We start from the raw sequence: 26,148 nt of genomic DNA, 5'->3' as shown, positions 1-26,148 counted from the left end.
AGGAGGATAATAATAATAGTAAGATGGGCCATTACTATGGCATTAAAAAAAAATAATATATATATATATATATATATATATATATATTTTATATTTTTTCAACTATTCGACTAGTACCAACAAGGTCGACTAGTGGTTATACTAGTTGGTGAAAGCCCTAGTGTGTGTGTGTGTGTGTGTGTGTGTGTGTGTGTGTGTGTGTGTGTGTGTGTGTGTGTGTGTGTGTGTGTGTGTGTGTGTGTGTGTGTGACCTTGTGGTTTGTGTCCCACCACTGTCACTGCCAACATGACAGCTAAACCAACAAGCAAACCTAGAAGTGTATAAGCGAGATACATTAGCATTTTCTGGTGGACAAAATAGCAAAAATACATGACGTAAAAAAAGTATGACATACTAAATTATAAAACAGACAAACCAACTACATCCTTCTTCCGTAAGCTTTGAATCACTTTATGACTCAAGTAATAACAGTGGTGGAAAAAGTAGCCTACTAAAATGTTTTACTTAAGTAAAAGTATCAATACTGCAATATAGAAATACTCTGTTAGAAGTAAAAGTCAGAAATTCAAAATGTACTTGAATAAAAGTACAAAAGTATTGGCATCAAAATGTACTTACTGTAGTCATTATGCACAATATCCCATTTCAAGTTTTCAAATGTATACAAATATTTTGAAAATAGCCGATCTACAAGCTCACAATGTGTCGCATCGCGACGCATTGTGAGCTTGTAGATCGGCTTTTTTCAAATAGACAAAATGTATAGGGCTGAAGTGGTTAATGTATGTTTTGTAATATTAATCAAAATCTGCAAAGTAACTAGTAACTAAAGATTTCTGTCATTCCTCATAAGATGCTTACTTATGGGATATCATCGCTCTCAAGCGATGCACAGAGCACATACATGAACTCCCGGTTACAAATCTTCGATTGGCTAGGGTTCTGTGACGCAAACCGGAAATGGTTGGGTTATAAAACCCCCTGCGTCACAGGGTTCGTCCTCTTCCTTCACTCTGCAAGCAGCAAAGCACACGAGTACCTGAGCCAGCAACTCTACAGCCACGACAAAACTCTTCGAATCCCAGCTAATCCCAGAGCGAGGGCACCCAGTGCCACTCTACAGGCGATTCGTACTATAGTTTTATTGATTTGGTTATTTAACGCTCCCGCGTTACTTTCCTGTCCTCTCAAGTTTTTTCTGCCACGAGAAAAAAGCTGTTAGCCAGGCTAGTAGGCCGCGTAAGGGCTAACAGCTAAAGCTAGGCTAGCACTAGCTAGCCCTTTGTCTCGTGCACTAAACAAAGAGGAGAAGATGGAGGCGCCTCGTGTCTGCGGCCTACCTGTGGCAGCGGACGATCGCCACCGTCTCTGCATCCTGTGCCTGGGGCCCAACCACGCGTGGCTCGCCCTGAGCAATCCAGGGGACGAGGACGTGTGCAAGCCCTGCGATGACTTCACAGTCCACCAGTTGGAGCATCGCCTGGCCAAGGCCAGAGAGCTAGCGAGCTCCAGCGGCAGCGGCGGCGCTCACCTCGATGCTAGCCTCGCCATGGGCTCCACGGCATCGATGGTGAGTGCAGGCCTCGGGTCCGCAGGCCTACCGCAGCAGGATGCCCCGAGATCCAGCGGTGCCAGGAGGAAGGTCCGGAGTGAGGCTGCACCCAGGGCGCTATCTCCAACACCGAACCGAGTCACTCCAGCCGAGGCCAGTGGGCCACTACTCGGCTGCTGTGTCCCTCCCTCCTCTCCCCCCTTCTCTCTTCTCGCCTGGGGCGACACACTGACGCCAGAAGGCATCTCGGACGGCGAGGACTTCGGGGGAAAGGACGCTTTCCGCAACGAGGAGGAGAACGAGTTTACCTCCCATCAGGCACAGGAGGTAACGATGACCAGTCCGGGTCCTCCTGTGCCTACAGCGACGAGGGCGGAGGCTCCTAGCCAGGCAAATGAGCCTCTCGAACCCGTCTCGGCCGTACTACAACGGGCGATCTCCAGGTGCGGTCTGGAGCAGCCTTTGGAGGCCGTGAGAGTGTCCGTCGGGGCCCCCATCCCGGGTTTCCAAGGCCTGGCACCCCTCATTCCCCGACAGGTCGCTTCCAAACTCCTGCCCGAGGCGAACAGAGTCCGTGCGGCCCTGCACTACTCGTGGCAGAGAGGGAAGAAGGAACCGGACAGGATGGGCTTCGCAAATAAGCTTTTCTCCGGTGCGGACCTGGGGGTCTCAGGCCTCCCTCCCATGGATCCGGCCCTGGCGACCACCATCGAGCGGGCGAGGATCGGCGCAGTGAAGACAGGCCCGGGGAACAGGCCCATCTTCGCCGACCGCTCTAGGAGGGAGCGCACCACGGCCCTGAACACTCTCTACAAGGCCTCTGGCGCAGCTGCAGAGGCGCTCAACACGGTGTCGCTTCTACAGGGGTCAATCGCCGTAAGACTAAAGGAGCTGGTGGCTAAACCCCTGGTAGATACGATGCCTGCGCCAGTGGGTCCACAAGGAGTGGGTGGAGGATGCGACAGAACTAGACAGACTGGTACAGATCGCGATCCTCTGCACCTGCCAGGCACTGATGTGGACCGGTCGGGCCATGGCCCTCACAGCGGACATGGAAAGGGCCCAGTGGCTGGACCTGGCCACGGAGTCGAGGGCAAACTGTCTACAGGACTTCTTGCCCTTCCACTCCAGGCCCATAACCTGTTCGACACCGCCTCGGATCTGATCGGCAGAATGCAGGCGGAGGAGCATCAGAGGTAGGGGGCAGCCGCTGATGTTCTCGCTCCCACCGCCACTGGAAGTAGGCAAGGTGTGTCCAGGTCTTCCTCCACGAGAACCAGCTCCTGGGAGCGTCCCTACGGTTCTCTAGGAGTGGGAGACGTGAGAAAGCGCAAGGACCCCCAAACCCCCCCTCTGACAAAGCCCCCACGTAAGGACAACAGGGCTAACCGCAGAGGGAGGGGTAAATGACAGTTTTTAGCTGATCCGGTCACGGCCACTTGGCCGGTATCATGCGGGGTCAGCTCCCCACTTGGGGATCAGAACTGGCGCTCTTCTTGCCCCGACGGACAGGGCCATGGGCGGCTCCGCGGGAACACAGAGACTAAAAGAGACGCTAAAGACATTACGGCTGCCACGGTGTCCTTTAAGTCTGATGTGTGTTTGTCAAATGTGCATCCTGTGTGTGGAATAAATCTATTGCCAAAATCACAAATGCTCATTTCTTCTCATGCGAATGATCGAGGCAGATCGTACCCCGAAGCAAAAGGGGTGCTGTCCTCACCCCTTTCTGCTAGCCCTCAGTGTTCGGTTTGCACCCTGGACGGCATTCCGAACACTGTAGGGACAGGTCCTGTGCGTGCCATGAACATGATGAATCAGATGCAGGTAGCACTACCTATTGCTATGAATCAAAGTGTTGTCTTCATTATATAAAACAAGTTCCCTCTGTGAATAAAACTTTTCTAACTGCGCCATTGCAGTTCCTTCCTCCGTCCGGCAGATGGCTGCAAAGCTCATCTGTAGAACGGTCGAAGGACAAAATGGCGGCCTCCCTCGACCGCCCCAAAATGGCGGACGAGAAAAGGCGGAAGTGTACATTCCAGAAGGCCCCGGTGTTACACCACCAAGGCTCCCCTAGTGGGATGAAAGTCTCGTTCCGTGTAGCAACAGCAACACTGCACAAAAGGCCCGCCCCAGTCGACCTCCCTAAGATGGCGGAGGTCAAGAGGCGGAAGTTGACAGGTCAGAGGGCCCCGGTGTTACCCCATCGACACTCCCCGGGGGGGACGAAAGTATCGTTCCGGGTAACAACAACACCGAGGAAGGGTTCCGCTGTCAAGTCGCCCGGAGAGACGACGCCTCCCGTTCCCATGGAGACAGGCACGTCCTCCACAGCGGTGAGCTCATCACGTCCGTTGCACGGACAAAGGCTACCGCTGCTGCCCCTCGTGGACGCCTTCCCAATGATCAGAGCGATCGGACCGGAAGTGTCACGAGTTACCTTGGTAACGGGCCAGCGCTCCTCGGACCGGGTGACGTCATCAGCCCCCTCCAACCCTACGAACCCTCTAGCTCGTTGCATTACGCGTTGGAAAGCTTGTGAACCAAACCCCTGGGTGCTGCGCACAATCCAAAGGGGTACAGGTTACAGTTTTCCAGCAAACCTCCCTTAACAGACGAGGTTATTTTCTCTCGAGCGTCAGGCCAAGCCGCTGTGACGCTGAGAGAGGAAGTTTTGTCACTACTGAGCAAGGGTGCAATCAGAGAATTATCCCTGAATCAGAGCCGGTTGGGTTTCTATTCGGAATATTTCCTGGTGAAAAAGAAAGTGGGGGGGGGGGGGGGGCGTGAGACCTATTCTGAACCTAAAAGGTTTAAACAGATTTCTGAAGGTCTTCAAGTTTAGAATGCTGACAACGGACAAGTTGTTACGTTCGATACGACAGGGTGAACAAGTATAGACCTCAAGGATGCCTATTTTCACGTCCCAATCTACCCCCCACACCGGAAGTTCCTACGATTTGGCTTTGAAGGCAAAATATACGAATACACGGTGCTCCCGTTCGGCATGTCGCTAAGCCCTCGGGTCTTTGTGAAATGCACGGACGTGGCTATTGCTCCGCTGCGCCGCCAGGGTCTCCGTCTGGCGACGTACATAGACGACTGGCTGTTGGCAGCGGAGTCAAGGGAAGAGGTGGCGCGGCACACGAGGTGGGCCATTACGCACCTGACGTCCCTGGGGTTCCCGATCAACACTCAAAAGAGTGTCTTGATCCCATCCCAACAAGCCACCTTCGTGGGGATCTCTCTGGATTCAACCACAATGGTGGCGCGCCTGTCTCAGGACAGGATAGCCAGCTTCCTGGCGTGTGTGCGCTCTTTACGCGTAGGACGCAGAGTCACGTTCAGGATATTCATGCAAGCGGCGGGTCTCATGGCCTCGGCCATACACCTAATACGGTTGGGTAGATTCCACATGAGACCTTTTCTGAGGTGGATGCGGGCTTTACGGATCCCACACACCATGAGCTCTCGAAAAGTGGTGGTTTCTCCCTGGGGCGTGACGACGCTGCAACCGTGGTCGCGGGCGTCCTTCCTGTCCGAAGGGGTCAGGATAGACGCGGTGGTGTCACGGAAAGTGATTACCACGGACGCTAGCCTCTCGGGTTGGGGGGGGCCGTCCACGAAGGCTACTCAGCCAGGGGGGTGTGGAACTCCGCTCAAAAGGAGTACCACATCAACTACCTGGAGCTGTTGGCGGTCTCCCTCGCTCTCGAACGATTCGAGAGCCGCATTGTGGGGTGCCATGTTCTGGTCAGAACAGACAACACCACGACGATGTGCTATGTCAACAAGCAAGGGGGCCTGGGCTCCATTGTGTTGGACAAACTGGCACGCGAACTGACGCTCTGGAGGATGTCACGCCTAGCCTCGCTACGCACCTCCCATGTACCAGGTCACCTCAACAGCGGAGCGGATCTGCTGTCCAGAGGCGAGCTTCGGTATGAGAAGTGGTCTCTCAACCCACAGGTTGCGAAGCTGATCTGGGCCCGGTTCGGACGGGCTCAGGTCGACTTGTTTGTATCCAGGGGGAACGCGAAGTGCCCACGGTTCTTCTCGTGAGTAGCAAGGACTTCTCCTTGGGGGTGGATGCTTTGGCGCACGTCTGGCCAGATGTTCTGCTGTATGCCTTCCCTCCCTTGGAACTGATCCCTCTAACGTTAGAGAGGATCAGGAGCCAGGGAGGGACTGTGCTGCTGGTGGCTCCAGCATGGGGGGTGTGGAGGTCGGAGATTACTCCTCTCCTCTACGCCGAGCCGTGGCCTCTCCCGCTGTTCAGAAACCTTCTGAGACAAGGCGGGGATGAGGTATTTCACGAGCATCCTCAGACTCTGGACCTTTGGGTCTGGCCCGTGAAAGGCTAGGCTTAGCCGGCCCTAAATGGATTAATGGACACTACGGGTGTCAATCGCGGTCGGGGTGAGGTGGGGTGGCTATAGTCGGGGAGGTTGGCACGTGCCTGTGGCTGGCCTCTTTCCCCGGCTAGTAGTTTCCTTTTGCTCCCCCTGGTCCGGCTGGGCCTGGTCCGGGGGTGAAAGGTCGAGAGGAGGGACTGTCTCTCTCTTGGAGGGGTCAGACTTGTCTGACGGGCCCTTGTCCTTTATCCCTTACGTCTTGACCTTGGGATCATGAGTCCGGAGGTCAGGGTCTTGCCGGATGTCCCATAAGTAAGCATCTTATGAGGAATGACAGAAAACTAGGGGTTACGTAGGTAACCCCAGATTTCTTAGTTCCGTAGTAAGATGCTTACCTAAAACCCCTTCTGTGTGCTTCAACTAGCGTGCAGAGTGAAGGGTGTAAGAGGACGAACCCTGTGACGCTGGGGGTTTTATAACCCAACCATTTCCGGTTTGCGTCACAGAACCCTAGCCAATCGAAGATTTGTAACCGGGAGTTCCTGTATGTGCTCTGTGCATCGCTTGAGAGCGATGATATCCCATAAGTAAGCATCTTACTACGGAACTAAGAAATCTGGGGTTACCTACGTAACCCCTAGTTTTCAAATAAATGTAGTGGAGTAAAAGTACAATATTTTGATCCGAGATGTAGTGGAGTAGAAGTCAAAGTGGAAAATACTCAAGTAAAGTACAAATACCTCAAAATTGTACTTAAATACAGTACTTAAAGGGGAAGACCACCCATTTTCAATATTTAACTATGTCATTAATATAGCATAAAGGAGTTGTGTGGAAATAAGAAAAATTTTAAATGTTAAAAATTTTAAATGTTAAACCCAAATTGATTTTGGGTTTAACATTGCAAATTACACCGTGATGACTCATCATGGTGTAATTTGCAATGTTAAACCCAAAATCAATTTGGGTTTAACATTTAAAATTTTTAACATTTAAAATTTTTCTTATTTCCACACAACTCCTTTATGCTATATTAATGACATAGTTAAATATTGAAAATGGGTGGTCTTCCCCTTTAAGTAAAGTTACTTTCCACCACTGAGTAATAATAAGAACAATCATCAGGTGATACCACAGTATGAAATGCCGTCTTAAACAGACAGTTTCCGCAGCCAGGCCATCATAAAGCTGAACCCTGCTGCACATCTGTACATATTCACCCATATATCTACCTCCTACTTTATTTATGTATAGCAGCTCTGAAAGCAAAGCAACAAAGTGCTTCGCAAACAACAAAACAACAAAACAATAATAAACTATATTTATTTGACTATATCTATTTATTTCTATTGCAGGACACACTGCACACAAAGGATTTAAGTAAAGAGACAGCATACCAGTTCCTAAAGATGAGGAGGAAGATGAGGTTGTTGTGGATATGATGGAGATCATTGTAGAAACATCATGATGTTGAAGCGTAGACGTGGTAATGGTCATCTTAGTAGTTGTAACGGGAGTGGTCATCTTAGTAGTTGTAATGGGAGCTGGAAGCATGTTTGAGAACAACAGAGGAATATATTTGATCATGTGCTTATGTTTATGCATTTCTCATTTTAGTTTTAGCGAATAAAGTAGAAAAGTTAAAGTAATACTAGGTAACGTTTTTAACAAAACTAAAGTTAAATTGTATATCTTTTGCGAGTGGCAAAAGTTTCACAACACCCACTCCGTGAATTTCACCCCCGGAAGCCTTTTATTTATATATTTTCTATTGAAAGTGGACTGGGGGGACTTTCCCGGGGAAATGACGTTCCTGGCCAACGTCATGACGTCGTGGCCGACGTCCCCAGGAACTACCGCAACGGTTTCCTGTTTGGCCAGGAACTACCGCGCTATAACAAAAAGGAACCTCACGCTGATGTTAAGATAATGTAGGATTGGAAGATCGAAAAAGAACAGAAAAAGAAAGCACAGCTCATGGTAACTAATGCTCCACTGGCTAAGAGAAACGATCCGTAGATAGTATAAAACAATTAAAAGATCGCTTTTTGAAACGCTTCCGGCTTCCGGTGAAAACGAATGGAATTCTGGGTAATCGAGGATTACGGAAATTGTATGCAGTCACGGTAGTGACCAGCAGAGGTTGCTAAAAATCGTTATTTGGGATTCTGCATTGTATAACTTTAAGTACATTTTAGTTTCAATAATGTCAATGTAAAATCAAGGTACAACAATAAAATACAGAGTACAGGCAGTTGTTTAACTTACAATGTGTACAGATCATCATTGAAGCACATTAGTTACAGACTCACCATCTTTAACATTAAGGTGCACTTCCAGTCCACATATGTTCCAGAATCTGACTTCTTGAGTTTAGTGATGGATACAAATGCATTTATTCCAGAGTTTCTCAAAGTTATTCTTCTGCTTGTTTTAGTTTCTCCAGATTCAGCCTTGACAATGATGTCTTCATTTGTGTTGCATGGATAGTGACAGAGGTACTTTGCATTATCTTCATTGGAGGTTAAGATGACATCCCAGTTTGAGCACTTGAGAGACACATTACCCCCAACATGTCCGGTTATGCTGAGAGGTTTTGTCTCAAAACATGATTTGAGAATTATATATTTTCCATAAGTTTCGTACAGAGGACAGACAACAGTGGACAGACAAAGGATGAGACAGCGGCATTGAGAGCCTCATATAGACTCGGAGACAGAGACGACCACACAAACAGAGACAGATGAAAACAAGCAGAGGTCACTCACCAGAGAGCAAACAATAAATGTAGATATTTCTCATGATGACAATGAGCTGCAGCCTGCAGATGACTTGATGTCAAGTTCTGGCCAGAGAGGATTTGTGACTTCCTTATGCTTTAACCAGAGGTTTTGATGTTTTTTTTATTATAATCAACCAAACATTTACTGTACTCCACCCTCTTCCTCTGATCTCTACCACCCACCCCCACACACACACACACACACACACACACACACACACACACACACACACACACACACACACACACACACACACACACACACACACACACACACACACTATATATATAGAAAGGTGAAATGACTGTATATTCATATTTATAAGGAACAAGCGTAGCCTACCATCCAAAATGATCTAGAACTACTTTCAGAGTCGACATGTGACTCGAATATAAGTTATAAACCTTTGTTTTATGTTTTATGTTTAAATGCCTTCTGTCGGTCATTGGTTCGAACTGATTTATGAATGGTGAAGAGCCTGAGTTAGCTTCACCCATCTTTTGTAGCATAACTGTAAGATTCACTCAGACTAGGACAAACACATTTTGAAGCCGTTCAAAGTTTCAGTTTGATTTGAATAGAGCGAGGCCTACTTTTACAAAGTAACAGTGATGGTCTTCCTCACTGACTGACAGTAACATGTGCATCGTTACATCTATTAATTACTGGATATGTTTCAATGAGTGTAGAACACATTGAATGATGAAATTCAGATAACTTCAAAGTGCTACTCAATAGGATGTAACCTGTCTGAGTTTCTGCTGCAAAATGGAGCTTGTACCAACTGTCTATATTTGAAACTTCAAAACCACAATGATCGGTTATCGTTGTGCGTGGCTCTGACGGAAATGACATTTCATCAGACTGTTTAGATGCAACAACGTTATCAGACATATCACTGTGTTTAAGAGAATTGTTGCCAAACCTTTGTTACTTATGTAAGCTGATATTGACAACAACAATTATCATAATTAAGGTTTCGAGGCCTATCAGGCTCGAAGCCTTATTAGTACTGTACACTTTCGCTATTCTTCCGCCACTTTTTGCAGTTTTGGCCTAACCGTGCATTTGCTTTTTTACGAAACTCGGCAATATGGTAGAGGGCTATGCCAAACGGCGAAGACCCGAAACTCACAACCATTGGCCAAAGGTTGGCGCTGTAGCACTCAATTGAAAATGCCAACTTTGAACAGGTACAACTCATGCCCTGTTTGACCTACAGCCATGAATTTTTTTTCGATACACACATGCATCTCCCCATCATAGATATAGAAACCTAGATACCTCATTGGCCTCTGCAGTTCGTTGGAGCGACCCGTTTGGTATGGTGGCCGCCATATTTCCGGGGGGAACGGGCACTGGCCAATCACAGCGTGTTGACTACTGGCCAACCACAGCGCGTCTTTCCCAGGACTTGTCAGAATCTAGTTGTCCCGCCCCCACCTGCCTCTGATTGGCCTACTGAACGCCCCCTTCTGTGACGCACAAGGAAATTTCCAGCTGCCCCCCGGAAGCATAGAGGAAGCGGAAGTGCGTCCGAGATGCCGACGCTTCAGAGCCAGAGGAGGCGTCTACCTTTATATGTCTATGCTCCCCATGCCTAACAACTTTCACACTCTGACTTCTGACCTCTGGCCTTTAGATCTCCCACCATTTTGAACTATATGAAAAACAGTAAAAATCTACCTCCTCCTGGGATCTTTGAGCAATCTGCACGAAACTTTTTACACATGAACTTTGGACCTATACCAACAGATTTATTGGAGTGGATTTTTTCTAAGTGAAAACGTTTAGCTTTTATGAGCCAATGAATATTGCAGTTTTATGAAAAGTATTCGTCTGCCCCTAACACGTACATGCAGACTCACATTTGTTTGAAACTTTGCAATAATGTAGAGGGTCATTCCAAGTATCACTGAAACCAATCTTACTCCAATTGGTCAAAGGGGGGCGCTATAGCAATTATTTGAAAATTCAAACTTTAAACAGGCAAAAGTGGTGCCTCGTTTGGCCGACAGCCGTGAAACTTGCTTACACATGTGCCTTGACTCATGAGGAACGCATCTATCACTTTGACCAGTAAGCTCCGCCCTTAGATTTTACGCCATATTGAGTTTTGTGAGCTCCTTTTTCACCAGTTCAGGTCTGTTGGTCCAATGGCTTGATCGCTTAATCATATGCCTTGAACCACAGGGTCGCCAGTTCAACTCCCACCTCATGCAGACTTCATCTCAATTGCATTGCACCCAACATGACTGTATCAATGAATAAATGTGCAATTGTTAAATGTAACATGAAACGCTTATTTGAGAGTAGTTATTTTCAATGTATGACGTACTTCATTCCCCCTTTTGTTTTGTTTTGTTGGATTCTCCTTTTTCACTGACCAAGGCTGTGGATTGAATACCTTGATCAGTAAAGTGTTAGCCTCATCTTTCAAAGGTCCCTGGTTCAAACCCCACTCATTACAGTTTACATTTAAATTGCATTGTACAAAACATGACCCTGTTAATTCAGACATGTGCAATTTTTTAAAAATAACATGAAATGCTTTTTTGAGAGTAGTTGTTTTTTATGTATGACATACTTTCTTGTGAAAATAGCCGATCTACAATATCACAACTTTTCAGATAGCAACGCGTTGTGAGCTTGTAGATCGACTATTTTCACTAGTTTCCATTCCGAGGAGACAAAACAAAACTTTATTGGTAAATGTTTTGTGAACCAGTGATCTAGAGTAGTTAGCGAAACAGAGGCTTGGTTCATAACGGACGGAAAAAACTATAGATATCAACAGACACCATCAGGGAGACTATATCTCTAGCTCAATGAGAAGAGAGGCAGCCTGTGAATCCATAGGTCGCTGGTTCGTTTCCTGAGTCCCACCTCATGCAGACTTCATCTCAATTGCATTGCACACAACATGACTGTATCAATGAATAAATGTGCAATTCTTAAATATAACATGAAACGCTTATTTGAGGGTAGTTATTTTCAATATATGACGTACTTCATTCGTCTATTGTTATGTTTTGTTGGATTCTCCTTTCTCACTGATGAGGGCTGTGGATTGAATAGCTCAATCAGTAAAATGTTAGCCTCTTGTTCAGAAGGTCCCCGGTTCAAACCCCACTCATTATCCATAGGTTGCTGGTTCGATCCCTATCCCCAGGTGATCATCATTTGGAATTCTTAGTTTTACAAATAGTGTTTCTTGAGGTTAGGTCGTTGTTTTACTGAGGTTAAGGTTAGTGAGGGTGGGTGTAGAAAAGAGTCATCTAGTCAGCAGTGATATATACATTTTGATTTAAGACCATTAATATCAACCCATGTCCCTCTGCACTCTAGCAATCAGTGCACCTGGTGATACCTAGCCTGTCAGTCATTGGCTCCTCAATGGTGCTGAAAAGTAACTATTTACATTTACTCAAGTACCAATACAAGTGATTACAGTACGATACACAGTACAATGTTGAGGTACTTTTACTTTACTTTTCATTTGTGTTACTTCTACTCTACTACAATTACAGCTTAATATGACAGCTTTAGTTACTTGTTACTTGCAGATTTAATTATTAATACAACACCTACAGTAACCACATACAGCCAGTCTACAATGTGGCAGCCAGTCTACAATGTGACGCGTTATGAGCTTGTAGATATATAATAAGCAATCCATTCTGTATGATAACTTACCACACATGAGATCCAATTCTGTCTATCCAATGGCTCAGTCAGTACACTGTCTACCTGCAAGTCTGTAGGTCCCTGGTTCAAACCCCAATTTAACCAGTCCGAATATAATTTACTGAACAAAAATCATGACTTTGTTAATTAATGCATGTTCACTTTTTAAAGACAAGATGAAATGGCATTTTGACAGTATTTGTTTGTACATTTTATGACATATGTTCTTGTAGAAGAGTCATCCTAGTGTGGAACACTCCCCCTGGCCTATTCCCATGGATTGGATCCACCCACATCACCTGCTGTCACTCCAAAACCTCGAAACCGCTTGTTGCTGCTTGCAGCTATATTTATTATTATTTCTCTATATAGATGTTTCTTTGTTGGTGACAATTTGCATATCCCTTATTAAGTATTATCAAAATACCTCAATCCTACTTTTTCAGTCATTATAGTTATATCAGACCCATATTTATCCTTTATTCAAAATCCAAATTTGTAATGTCCTCACAGTATGTCTTTGTCGTCTTACGTAAGCTAGGTATACCACTGCTCTAACCCTGGTACAGTTTGTGCTGGTAGTTTGCGCTTCACAGACTTTACACTCAGACTCACACTTTCTATTTTGTATCATAACTCTAAGATTCACAGACTTTACACTCAGACTCTAGGAAAGGCTTATTTTGAAGCCGTACAAAGTTCACGTTCATTTGAATAGAGTGAGGCCTACAAAGTTACAATGATGGTCCTCCTCACTGATAGTAGTGTATGTCTCGTTAGATCTGTTAATTTCTATATCCTATCATGTTCAGAACACATTGAATGATGAACTTCAGATAACTTCAAGTGCTACCACGATAGGCTAGTAACCCATGCGCGTCAATCCCGGGGGGGACGGGGGGGTTTCGTCCCCCCCTAGCTTCAGATTGGGCCCCCCCAAGTCAGATTGGATCCCCCCCAGACCCCCCCCAAGTAATTTAGAATAATAAATACTTATTTAATAGAATCTGAACCCACTTTTGAAATCATGCATTGCACTCATAAACACAATGTATTTTAAAGGATTTATTTGCCCCCCCCGTGTAAATCCCAAAATGGTTTGGTCCGCGTGCTCTTCCTTCACTGCACGGGGAAAAAAACACTCGCCCCAAAACACACTCTGCCCTATTTTTTTCGCCGACCGAGGCCGCCGGATATACCCGGGGCGAGTGTGTTTTGGGACGAGCGTTCTCGACCACGCAGCAACATGTGGTTTCACCGGTTTGTTTACAACTCGAATTTGGGAAGAAAATAATCAGGAGCTCAACAACATAATGAGAGGATACAAGAGCTATCTGTGCTAGCTGCAAAGTGTGCATATTTAAGCAAGTATTTTAAAACAGTGAAAGCTACCGAGGAAAAAGAAACAGAAAGTGATAGACCCCCGCTGACTCAAACTAACGACCACCACGGGACTGACGGGAGTTATCATCAAATCCAAAGATTTGTTGTGAATAATTATAGGTAGTTTGACCAAAACCGAAGTGAAGAGGAGGACACGGAGAATGTCGGTCATCAGTGATCAAAGGATTTAGCAGCTGCAATTTTGATAATGTTAGGAGCAATGCAAATGGACCTGGACCATCCCAGGCAACAGTGACACTACGACCAGGTAGGGTCCAGTGTTTCCAAATGGACTGCAGTCTGCATGTATTATGCCAAGTACTGTACATAATTAAGTTGACCAAAGTTTCTCAGCTGCATTATATTTGTTATTAGTGTCTGTCTATCCTGAAACAAACCAACTCCAAGTGCGGCTGCCTGGTGATGAGTAAATTTACTAAGTTAATATAAAGAAAACTTCATGTTCTGAACAAAACTCACAAGCCTCTGTGCCAAACCTTCTATTCGTTATACTTTACAGTAGCTATTGATAATCGTAGATGGTTGATGCTCAATTCCTCTGCTCTGCTCATTATTTGAAACAGCCAGTGGTGGGTAAAATAAAATTTATATTACTCCTACTTGGCAGTTGGCTGTGCCTCGGCCTGTGTTTTGCCTTGAGGTGATCAGGGCTACTCATCCCCAAGTCATTTAGAATAATAAAAAATGAATGTTAATATAGTATTTTGATATTAAATCAGTGAAATTAGGCAAAATAACAACCCTAACCTAACCCTAAAACCGAAATAAAGTAACCAAAATCCAAGAAAGAAGCCTCCCAAATCCGCAATATAACCAATTTTTTTCGCGCGCGGCCGCATCGCGCGTGAGGGACCCCCCCCAGCCTCAAGACAGATTGACGCCCCTGATAAAGTAACCTGTCTGAAGGCCTTTGCAGACAGGGTGCGATTTTTCGCACGGAAAAATGGACACTATAATTTAAAAGAACACATGGTTCTCTATGACGGTGCGTTATTTTTTTTAATCGAACCCAGTTCGATTCGTGCGTCTTTTCGAATGCGGTAAAAACTGATGGACTAATCGCACCCTGTCTGCAAAGGCCTTGAGTTTGTTTTGCAAAATAGAACTTGTACCAACCGGCTGTGGTTTTGAAGTGTGCCTCTGTTAGAATTTCCATTTCATCATTCTGTTAAGATGCAACAACTTTATCAAACATATCACTGGTGTGTAATAGAAGTGTTACCTCAAACTTTGCTACATGTAAGCTGATATTGACCATATGACATTTGTAGGTATGCCACTGCTCTCTGATCTTGGTACATTATCCTAGATGTCTATATACCGTACATTCTGGTAAAGAAAGGAAAGGGTCACAGTCAGAAAACTCTGTTTGCTTTATTTAACAATTCATGCAACAATTCTGTGAAAGACCGATTGCTACAGTGGTTTCTGGGCTGCATATGTCCAGCTGCTCATCAATCTGATCCTGTGTATGAAAAACCACAATGCAGAACGCTCCACATAAAAACTACCTCAAATATAGTGAAGTATTTAATTTGAAACCGACATTAAATACAAGGAGGTAGATTTAAAGTGGCACTATGTAGCTTTTTTTAATGAATAAAATGGAAATGTGTCCACTCTGTATGGTAGAGTATGTTAATATAATATAACTTATTTTGTAACACGTCTCCCTGCCCTTCTATTGAGACATTTAGATCATGTCAAAGGTCATGTCTCACCTAGACACAAGATCTGACAAAGATTTTGACCTGAAGTTCAAGATTACATTTATCCCCTGAGCAAGGCAGGCTCTATTAGCTCAATGGTAAAAAAAAATCAGCACTTGCACGCGAAACCAGGTTCAAATCCGGGGTAGAAGAGGAAAGTTACATAGTGCAGCTTTAAAAACCTCTCACATAGAAAGGGCCCAAACGCCCAAATGGTGCTTTTGTCTAGTACGTATTGAATTCAATCTATATATAGCCCTATTAGAATAAAGAAATGTGAAACCAGAGCTGTGTAACATTGCAATTAAGTATAGTAGGTACAAAACCCAAAATCTAACTTAAAATTAAAAGATAGAAACTGACAATTTTGCTTTTGGTGTTGGAAAATATATATACAACATATTATAAACACAATGCTAATCTGCCCACCAGAGGGTGGAGCTGAGCTGAATATGATTAACTCTGCACTAAAAGGTCAAATATGATGACCTACAGTTAGGACAGAACTCAGTTCCCATGAGCCTGTTCACCCAGCCCATTCCCAGTCCGGGAATCAAACCTGGGACCCGAACTCTATCCCAGGCGCCTCTCTACACATTCAGCTATGGCCACTAGGCAGCTGTGCCATTGAATAAAAATCCTCATCAGGAATCGCATTGACTGATGGCACCAGTGAAGAGCTTTTAGACATTTTAGTATCTTGGTTTGGATGCAAGTCAACATCAAAAGTAACTTCAGAGGTGACAACAGTATCGTAGACAACTGAGTCTGAAGGATCCTGGTGGATGTCATCATTAGCATTAGCATAGATGTTGGAGGTTGTGTCAACAGCGGGCATGATGTTGATGGTCTCGTAGACATGAGACATGGTGAGACCTGTTGATTGGTCTTCACCTCTCGTTCCTTCATGAGTCTAGATTAGAAAATAGGAGGAAAAGCCAGTGTAGTAAATGTGAGCCATGCTTTTAAAAGTAAAAGAGGGATCCTCGCCCACTATATAAGTATAACAAACAAAGAAGGAGCTACGTATTTAGATGTGTACTAGTTTAGTGTAATGTAGTGAGCATGTGTTGAAATTCAACACATTGTAATGAATAACATTTTTCAATGACACCTGACACCAAATTGTAGTAATTTTAATTCATTAATTAATGTATTTATTCCATAAATATTTTTCATTACAGTAGGGTTAGTGGGGAGGGGGGTTTACCATCAACTTTCACCAGCAAAACAAAAAAATGTAATAAAAGCAATGAGCTCAATATAAAATATATCGGAATCGGTTTCGGCTGATATGACCCTGCAAATAATCGTAGATCGGATATCGGCCATAATTTCATAATTGTGCATCCCTAAATTGGGCATTAAAAGGAGCCCAGAACTTGTGTGATGTCAATATCACTCTTACAGCAGTGCAATTCTTAACAGAAGTGCAACAAGGACAACAAACTTGATATGAAACAAGCTAGTAGTTTACCTTCATTTAATCCAAGTCACATTGATATGAATCATAAATTGAACATATTACCGGAATGCTCCTTTTTCAAGTGTGATTTGGCCATGAAACGGCAGCGTCAAGCACAAACGCATTTCATTCAAAAACATAAGCATAAAAACAATGTAGAGTGAAAACAACACAATAGCACACCAGTTACAGACCAAAGAACAATAAAGAATCATAAGAAAACTAGAAAAAGCGCTCCTCGGAGCACAAGTCTCCGCCAGGTCAGGTAGGTTATTTTGGCCTCCTGGTGGCGCTATAATAGGCCAATGTGAAAAGGGTGCCATTTCTTCGGAAGGAGTAAGAGCAATTATTTTTTTTACAAAACTCAGCCTCCTGGTGGCGCTCTAAAAGGCATATGTGAAAAATGCAGGGCAAATGTTTTTCTTTGGACTCTAAGGAGTGTCCATGTTGATCACATGGCTATGGAGATACTGTGTACCAATTTGCGTGTTTTTTGGACACAATCTGTAGGAGTAATATAAAAAGATGTGTTTAGCAAAAGTCGGCCTCATGGTGGCGCTATGACAGGCTGATCTGAAAAATGTGGGGCAGAAGTTCTGCTGTGGCATCCAGGGAGTGTGTGTGTGTAGTTTCACAGCGACCGGGTCAACGGTGGCGGAGATGCTCTGGTCGCAGACGGAAGGACGGACACACACACGGACGGACGGACAGGGGGCAAGACATACTCTCTCGCCATGCCTTTTGGCCTGGCGGAGACAACAATCATAATACTCACCTCTCCAGTGGGGTTCCTGGCACTGAGGACAGCCACTGGAAATATGCAAAACATGTTCATCTAACTGATATTATAAATGTTAGCATTTTGTTCTCTGTCCCCCTGGCCAAGGAAGATATTAGGCTTCTGGGCTACAGGCAGGGCTATTACTGTGTGTGTGTGTGTGTGTGTGTGTGTGTGTGTGTGTGTGTGTGTGTGTGTGTGTGTGTGTGTGTGTGTGTGTGTGTGTGTGTGTGTGTGTGTGTGTGTGTGTGTGTGTGTGTGTGTGTGTGTGTGTGTGTGTGTGTGTGCGCGCGCGGACTCACCTTGTGTTTTTTTGGTTCTCTTTACGTAGAATATCAGCAGGGCCACCACTATAGCTGCTAACATGACAGCTAAACTGACAAGCAAACCTGGAAGTGTGTATACGTAGTTTAGATTAGCATTCTCTGGTGGACACATTTGCAAAGAGCATGACATGCAGTTAGAAATCATGCACTAACGTTATTTACAGACAACAGACAAACTAACAACATACAGACTATGAACATCAGGTAGGTGATACTACAGTATCAAATGCTGTGCAGTTGACTAAGGCACAGTTTCCACAGCCAGGCCATCAGGCTGCTGAACAGACACTGGCCCTCATTTATCAACGGAGCGTATAAACCGGCGTATATTTTTCCATATATTCGGCCGTACACCAACGTCGAAGTCACATTTATAGACGCATCCTACACAGCCGATCCGAGCGTACAACAGGTCGGAGCTTTGATAAATCTCACGTCTGAAAACGAGCGTCATTTAAATAACACGCCCTTAAATATTCACAAAACGCCTCGACTTCACGACATGAAGAACCAGAATACGACCCAAACAAAGCATGAAAAGCCAATAAGAAAGAGTTTCCCCGCTCGCCTCGCCACACACGCCTCTCTTTCTCTCTCTCTCTCACTCACTCACTCACTCACACACAGACACACACACACACACACACACACACACACACACACACACACACACACACACACACACACACACACACACACACACACACACACACACACACACACACACACACACACACACACACACACACACACGCCCGCCCAACTTTGTCTTTGTAATCCGTAGCGTAGCGGTACAATCTTTGTCACGTAGGCTTGTAGCCTACATGAATGACATATTATGATACCAATCACATCGCCATGAATGGAATACGTTTGTATATTAATTTATTTAACCCATACCGAGCAGTGCGCGTTCGAGTTACACTAAAATAAAGCCGTCATGTAGGCTATTCCCATTTCCCAGTGAGAGTCGGACCGTCGGACGGGCGAGTCCCGTCCCGCTCCGCATTAATGAGAGATAGCCTGGAGAGAACATTAATGGATGAAGGCTGGTGTGTGTTGGACCATGGGTTAAATCTCTGATCTCCCGGTGGCCATGAAAATATAACAGCAGCGCCGCTGCACCTGTCTAAACTCCCCAAAGTGCCCTCGCAAAAGCGCTCGTATATTTTGAAAATAGCAGATCTACAAGCTCACAACGTGTGGCGATGCGACGCTGGCTTGTGAGCTTGTAGATCTGCTATTTTCAATGCAGCCAGATCTGCAATCTTATCTGAACGACTGTTAAAGCAGTTTGTTTAAATTACTTTATAAAATGTTATATTTTTGCAGGGATTATTTATTAGTGTAGATTTACATTTATGAGTGGATTATGTGTCCAGATGCCTGTCAGACAGTTGACAAATGCTGCTCCGCAGGTCTAGGATGGAATAAACGGGTGCAGCCAACGTCAACAACTGGTCTCTACCAGACGTGAGATCTCAGCTTACGGTAGGATGAATCCAACGTCAGGATATATTGATAAATGCCGAAAGGTGTGGTGATCTCGCCGTACGCTCATTATTTGGTCTGCACCGTGTTGATAAATGAGGGCCACTGAGCCCATGTTGCACATCTATTCACTCATATATCTACCTTCTGCACTTTAGACCGTAACCTATCCTCTGCTTTTTTCCATTCGCTGTTCACCAGTGGTAGAAAGTAACTAAGTACATTTACTCATGTACTGTACTTAAGTAACATTTTGTGTTACTTTTACTTTACTTGAGTATTTAATTTTTCAATACTTTATACTTCTATGGAGAGCGGCAGCCTCTACAGGGCTCGCTGGTCCTGGGAGGGGTATCAGGACTCTTTGAGTGGTAGCCAAGTAGAAGGATTTCAGGACCTGCTATGAGGCTTTTATTTATGTTTCTAAGTGTTTTAAAAAAAAAGAGCCATATTCAAACGGCCATAGCTCTGGAATGGAGAATCGCGGCCGGCAATTTTTTTTCTTCCCGAGCCCATGTTAGTGAGTGCGGTCACAGAGAAAATTCCATGATTTTTCAAAGGTACAGTAAATCGTAGTTTTCGCTGGCAAGGGGACGGTAGACGGAAACAATAATTAATTAATTCCTGGCAGTGAGAGTTAATCACCTGACCACAGTTTCCTCTGTACTGCATGTCCTTAACAGCCTATATAGTTGACGCTTGAAACAGTGCAACCATTGCGACATTAGTCTTTAAATAAAACCCTTACCCAACACACTCTAAAAGATTGAAAACATGAATAATTGAAATGTAATCCTCACTACACTTCATATTGTATTGTCAATGTTCCAACTGGTGTCCTTTGTTTTTCATGTGGTGTCTCCAGGACTGGTAGATAAATGCTCTGCTATGGACTGGAGAGTTGACGTGGATAGGCTAAGGACAATCGGATAATCCAGTCAATTCAGTAGCTACAGTATAGTTTTCTAAATAATAATAATAAGGGTAATAATATTTATTATTATTTGTATTATTATTATTATTATTATTATTATTATTATTATTATTATTATTATTATTATTATTGTTATTATTATATACTTTATTTATGTATAGCACCTATTAAAGCAAAGTAACAAAGTTCTTTAGGTGTAACACCACAAGCTAACCTCTGAGATGTACATAAAATGAATCAAACAAATAAACACCATAATAAACAAACTTTCTTTGGCTATATGACTATATATTTCTATTGCAGGACACACTGCACACAAAGGATTTAAGTAAACAGACTGCATACCAGTTCTTAAAGATGAGGAGGAAGAGGATTCATGAAGCATGGTTGTTGTGGTAATGGTCATCTTAGCAGTTGTAATGGGAGCTGGAAGCATGTTTGAACAACAGAGGAATATATTTGATCATGTGCTTATGTTTATGCATTTCTAATTTTAGTTTCAGCCAATAAAGTAGAAAATGTAAATGTACATTTTAGTTTCAATAATGTAGTCCTTTCAAGGTATACAAATAAAATACAGAGCACAGGCAGTTGTTTAACTTAAAATGTGTACAGTTCATCATTGAAGCACATTAGTTACAAACTCACCATCTTTAATATTAAGGTGCACTTGTATAAATCTATCCATAAGAATGCCTATTATTTCCAGTCCACATACATATGTTCCAAAATCTGACTTCTTGAGTTTAGTGATGGATACAAATGCATTGTTTCCAGAGTTTCTCAAAGTTATTCTTCTGCATGTTTTAGTTTCTCCAGATCCAGCCTTGACAATGATGTCTTCATCTGTCTTGCATGGATCGGCACAGAGGTACTTTGCATTATCATCATTGGTGGTAAAGGTGAAACCCCAGTTTGAGCAGTTGAAAGTCACATTACCCCCAACATGGCCGGTTATGCTGAGAGTTGTTGTCTCCACAATACTCAACACTACAGTACAAGAGATAAACAAGGAAACAGCTCATCAGTATAACGCACACTAGGGCATTAACGAATAGTGATTTATGGTATTCGAATTATTCGACCCAAAAGTATTCGAATAGTCGATTATTCGGTTTGATTATAAAAAAAATAAAAAATAAAAAAAAGTTTTTTTTTTTTGTTTTTTTTTCAATGGCATTGATGACTCGACTCAAGGAATGCGAGTTGACGTCACACCAGAGCTCACAGCTGCGTGTCTGCTCTAGAAAAGCCACTAAAAAAAATAAATAATCGAATAGTGGTTTGATAGTCGAATAGTCGGTTTGATATTCGAATATTCGAATATTCGACTATTCTGTGAATGCCCTAACGCACACATTGTAAAGAGCATCATATAGACTCAGAGACAGAGACAACCACACAAACAGAGACAGAGGAAAACAGGCAGAGGTCACTCACCAGAAAGCAAACAATAAATGTAGATATTTCTCATGATGACAATGAGCTGCAGATGACTTGTCAAGTTCTGGCCAGAGAGGATGTGTGATTTCCTCATGCTTCGACCAGAGGTTTTGATGTTTTTTTAGATAATCAACCAGACATTTACTCCACCCTCTTCGTCTTCCTCTGACGTGCACACACTCTCTCACACACACACACACACATACACACACACACACACACACACACACACACACACACACACACACACACACACACACACACACACACACACACACACACACACACACACACACACACACACACACAGACAGACAGACAGACAGACAGACAGACAGACAGACAGACAGACAGACTTATATTTTGTATCATAACTCTAAGATTCACAGACTATACACTCAAACTCATTTTGGAGCCGTACAAAGTTTCACTTGGATTTGAATAGAGCAAGGCCTACTTTTAAAAAGTGACAATGATGGTCTTCCTCACTGACTGATAGTTGTGTATCGTTAGTTACATCTATTAATTACTGGATAATGTTTCAATGTGTTATCTTTAGAACACATTGAATGATGAACTTCAGATAACTTCTGAAGTTGCTACTCAATAGGCTGTAACCTGTCTTAGTTTGTGCTGCAAAATGGAGCTTGTACCAACTGTCTATTTGACACTTACACAATGACCGGTTATGGTTGTGTGTGTGGCTCTGACGGAAATGATATTTCATCAGACTGTTAAGATGCAACAACTGTATCAAACATATCACTAGCTGGTGTATAAGAGAATTGTTCCCAAAATGTTGCTACGTATGTAAGCTGATATTGACAACCATATGACTCTTGTAGGTATACCACTGCGCTTGTACCTTGGTGCATTATCCTAGATTTGTATACATTCTGGTAAAGAAAGAAAATGTTAGTAGTCAGAAAAAAACGTTTTGCTTTGTTGCCAGACCCAGGGGATCGGCCTACAGGAGGCTTTGTCTGTCGGTCTGTCGGTCGGTCTATCCCTCTTTTCCTCCCCAGCCATTCAGGAATGCTTCAGATTTCAACCACCAGGGGCAACAGAGCAGGTCTGGACTTGCTACCATTTGAAGCAGCAGTGAATGGGGACACTAACAAACATTGAATTACCTTCAATTCAACTGGTTTAAACATGTGCCGTGTAACTTTAGGCAATCTTGTTGTTCTACATAACTTATTTCAGAGGTTTATTACTACACAAGCAGCATAGTAATTTAACTAAACTTATGAAATGCTGGATTCAAAGCCCTTCTGCCCATATTCTGTGCACTGACTGACAAGGGACAGGTGAATGTAATCAGACTGGAAGGTTTGCTGGTCTAGCCTATACACAAATCTACAACCAAATACCCCTATACACAAAATACCTAAAATGATTTATACGTTTAACTTATAAAGGTATTTGTAGGTGTGTTGCCTACGAGGAATTTGTTCCTTCTGGGTCTGGCAGAACCAGGTCTCCTAGTCTTGTTTAACTATTCATGCCACAAAAAATGTTCAACCATCCGGCCTTCATCAGTGTGGACGAGTGGTTGGTGTTCCTTATCCCATTTAGGCATGTTACACGTTGTTATACCTTTCATTCCAGGAACACCTCTGTGTCATTTTCGTTGTTGCTACTGTATATAGATAGGTTAGGGTAGGATTTAGGAGGCGTTTTTAGAATCGGCTTCAGATCTAAATTGGCTATTTAATAGACCTTAATATAATTTAACCACCCCAAAAGTACACTACAATACCTAGTCACTTAAATAGAAAACACTCACTTTCTCTCTCTTTCTCTCTCTCTCTCTCTCTCTCTCACACGCACGCACGCACGCACGCACGCACGCACACACGCACACACGCATACTTTTCATATTATCATTTGTATTATTACCACTACTCTATGTGGATGTGTGTTTGTTGGTGACAATTAGTATATCCCTTTTGTGAATTAAAGTCATACCTCAATACAACTATGCAATACTTTTTTTAGTTATTATATAGACTATATCAGACATACCTATAGAGATATTTAGCCCTTATTTAAAATCAAAATTTGTTATGCCCTTACAGTGTGTCTTTGTTGTCTGTTGTTTCTCTCTGTAGGCTAATATATAGTCAGACATATATTTCAACACAGTGCTACAGTATCCATGACAACCTCCCTCACAGGAACAGGAAACTGCTTGGTTAGTGCTGCTGAGTCACTTCTCTTTTTTTGCTTCTCATGTGAAATTGTTATTTACAATGACCCACCACCTTTTATCTAGGCTTATCACATCATTTGAACAGAATAGTGATACCATAAAGGAAATATATCATACAGGTTCTGTACTGTACACAATAAGATACCAAGATGATTAAAACATTTAAAATACAATACGAAGATAGAATAATAATACAAAAGTAACAAAGTAGTTAATAATAGGCCTACTTTATTTCAAAACGCTGCATTATATTTAGGGATATAAATGAGCGAAGTACTTAATTAATATTAACAATTATATGAATTATCTAATTTAATAATGTATATACAACTGTACAGTATGTATGAATTTATTTATAATGTATACATTTTAGTATATCTTGGTTTAGAATGGCTGCTAATCAACATTGAAGGTAACTCTTTCTTCAGAGGGGTCGACTGTACAGTAGCATAGATGTCAGAGGTTGGGTTGATGGTCTCGTAGACAGACATGGTGAGACAGGGGGTCCCTGTTGATTGGTCTTCACCTCTTGTTGCTTCATTTGTATGACTCTAGATTAGAAGATAGAAGGAAGAAGTACCAGTATGTCATAGACAAATACAACTCTCACAACTGTTTTGTGAACATCTGCTGGGATTGTATGTATCTTTGCACCGTTTTGATGTTGTTCATTATGTTATTACATGCAATATCGTAGTTGGTAATGAAACTTTGCCCTGAGTGACACACTATTATGTTACCACTAGAGCTCTATACTGCTGGTAACTAGAGATGGTCCGATCAATCGGCCAAGGATCGGATCGGCCCGATATCAATGGAAATAATTTGATCGGTCATTCAGATAAAAAGTTAAATTAACCGATCCGATCATGACAATAATTCCTCGGTGAGAGAATGAAGTGTTAATTCTGAAATATGGTTTCAGTAGATTTATCAAACTAGACCATACCCGTAGGGGGATATGAGCACCCAAAGTGTGCAGTTTGGCTTATGCGCTGTATCAGGGATGGAAAGTGAGTTTGTAGTTTTAAACTCTCTAAAGGGAGAGTTTAAAACTATCAATGTCACGGGAGTTTTGACTAGCACTAGTATTTAGCGCATAGCAGTGACATATGGTACTTTTTTGCCTTGAATATTCTTGAAAGGCAAAGAGTGACATGGTTTGTTTTTCGCCTTAAAAACAATGCATGCGCCTTGAATGGGGTAACGTTTTTATTTTATTAGGACAGAATCAGAAAATGTCTCTGGGACCCATTCAAATGACCACTCCTGGGTCCTGACACCCACTAACTACATTGAGAACCTAACATCACTGCTACTGCTTAGATGAGGAGTTATTTTGTTGCATTGGAATTGCTGAGGTTTTAGACATATTTTAGTTTGTTGAAGACAGTATATTTAAAGTTGTACAATGCAGATTCACAAATAACGATTTTTAGCAACCTCTGCTGGTCACTACCGTCACTGCATACAATTTCCGTAGTCCTCGATTACCCAGAATTCCATTTGTTTTCACCGGAAGCCGGAAGCGTTTCAAAAAGCGATCTTTTAATTGTTTTATACTATCTGCAGATCGTTTCTCTTAGCCAGTGGAGCATTAGTTACCATGAGCTGTGCTTTCTTTATCTGTTCTTTTTCGATCTTCCAATCCTACATTCTCTTAAAATCAGCGTGAGGTTCCTTTTTGTTATTAGCGCGGTAGTTCCTGGCCAAACAGGAAACCGTTGCGGTAGTTCCGTTTTCTGGCCAGATGACGTCATTTTCCCGGGAAAGTCCCCCCCGACAGCGTTTAATACAAAATATATAAATAAAAGGCTTCCGGGGGTGAAATTCATGGAGTGGGTGTTGTGAAACTTTTGCCACTCACAAAAGATATACAATTAACTTTAGTTTTGTTGAAAACGTTACCTGGTATTACTTTAAATTTAATATTTTGGGGTTATTTGGTTATTTTGTGCTGCACCACTAGGCTTTAAAGATATTAATTTAGTTTACTCCTTTT

At 43.2% G+C, this 26,148-nt stretch overlaps 2 protein-coding genes across 2 annotated transcripts in view; one reads left to right on the top strand and one right to left on the bottom strand.

Moving 5' to 3' along the window:
* The window catches only part of LOC308074820 (uncharacterized protein), a gene marked incomplete at its 3' end in the record, with an annotated part of 383,670 nt that overhangs the window by 316,870 nt on the left and 40,652 nt on the right, over positions 1–26,148 (top strand). The window lies entirely within an intron of this gene.
* Positions 5,803–21,392, bottom strand: LOC308074125 (uncharacterized protein; the record flags this gene model as incomplete). Its single annotated transcript, XM_080413457.1, has 9 exons — positions 21,137–21,392; positions 20,834–20,914; positions 18,040–18,126; positions 17,735–17,769; positions 16,258–16,407; positions 15,196–15,250; positions 7,309–7,455; positions 6,168–6,231; positions 5,803–5,842 (listed from the first exon to the last, which is right to left on the bottom strand). Exons 1-9 carry the CDS (start codon positions 21,174–21,176, stop codon positions 5,803–5,805), a joined length of 699 nt encoding a protein of 232 aa, XP_080269583.1. The 5' UTR covers positions 21,177–21,392.

The sequence above is a fragment of the Gymnoscopelus braueri genome (assembly GCF_963280865.1).
Source record: "Gymnoscopelus braueri genome assembly, chromosome: 19".
NCBI classification, from domain to species: Eukaryota; Metazoa; Chordata; class Actinopteri; order Myctophiformes; family Myctophidae; genus Gymnoscopelus; species Gymnoscopelus braueri.
The sequence above is the reverse complement of the archived record's forward strand: the minus strand, read 5'-3'. Positions and strand labels throughout refer to the sequence as shown.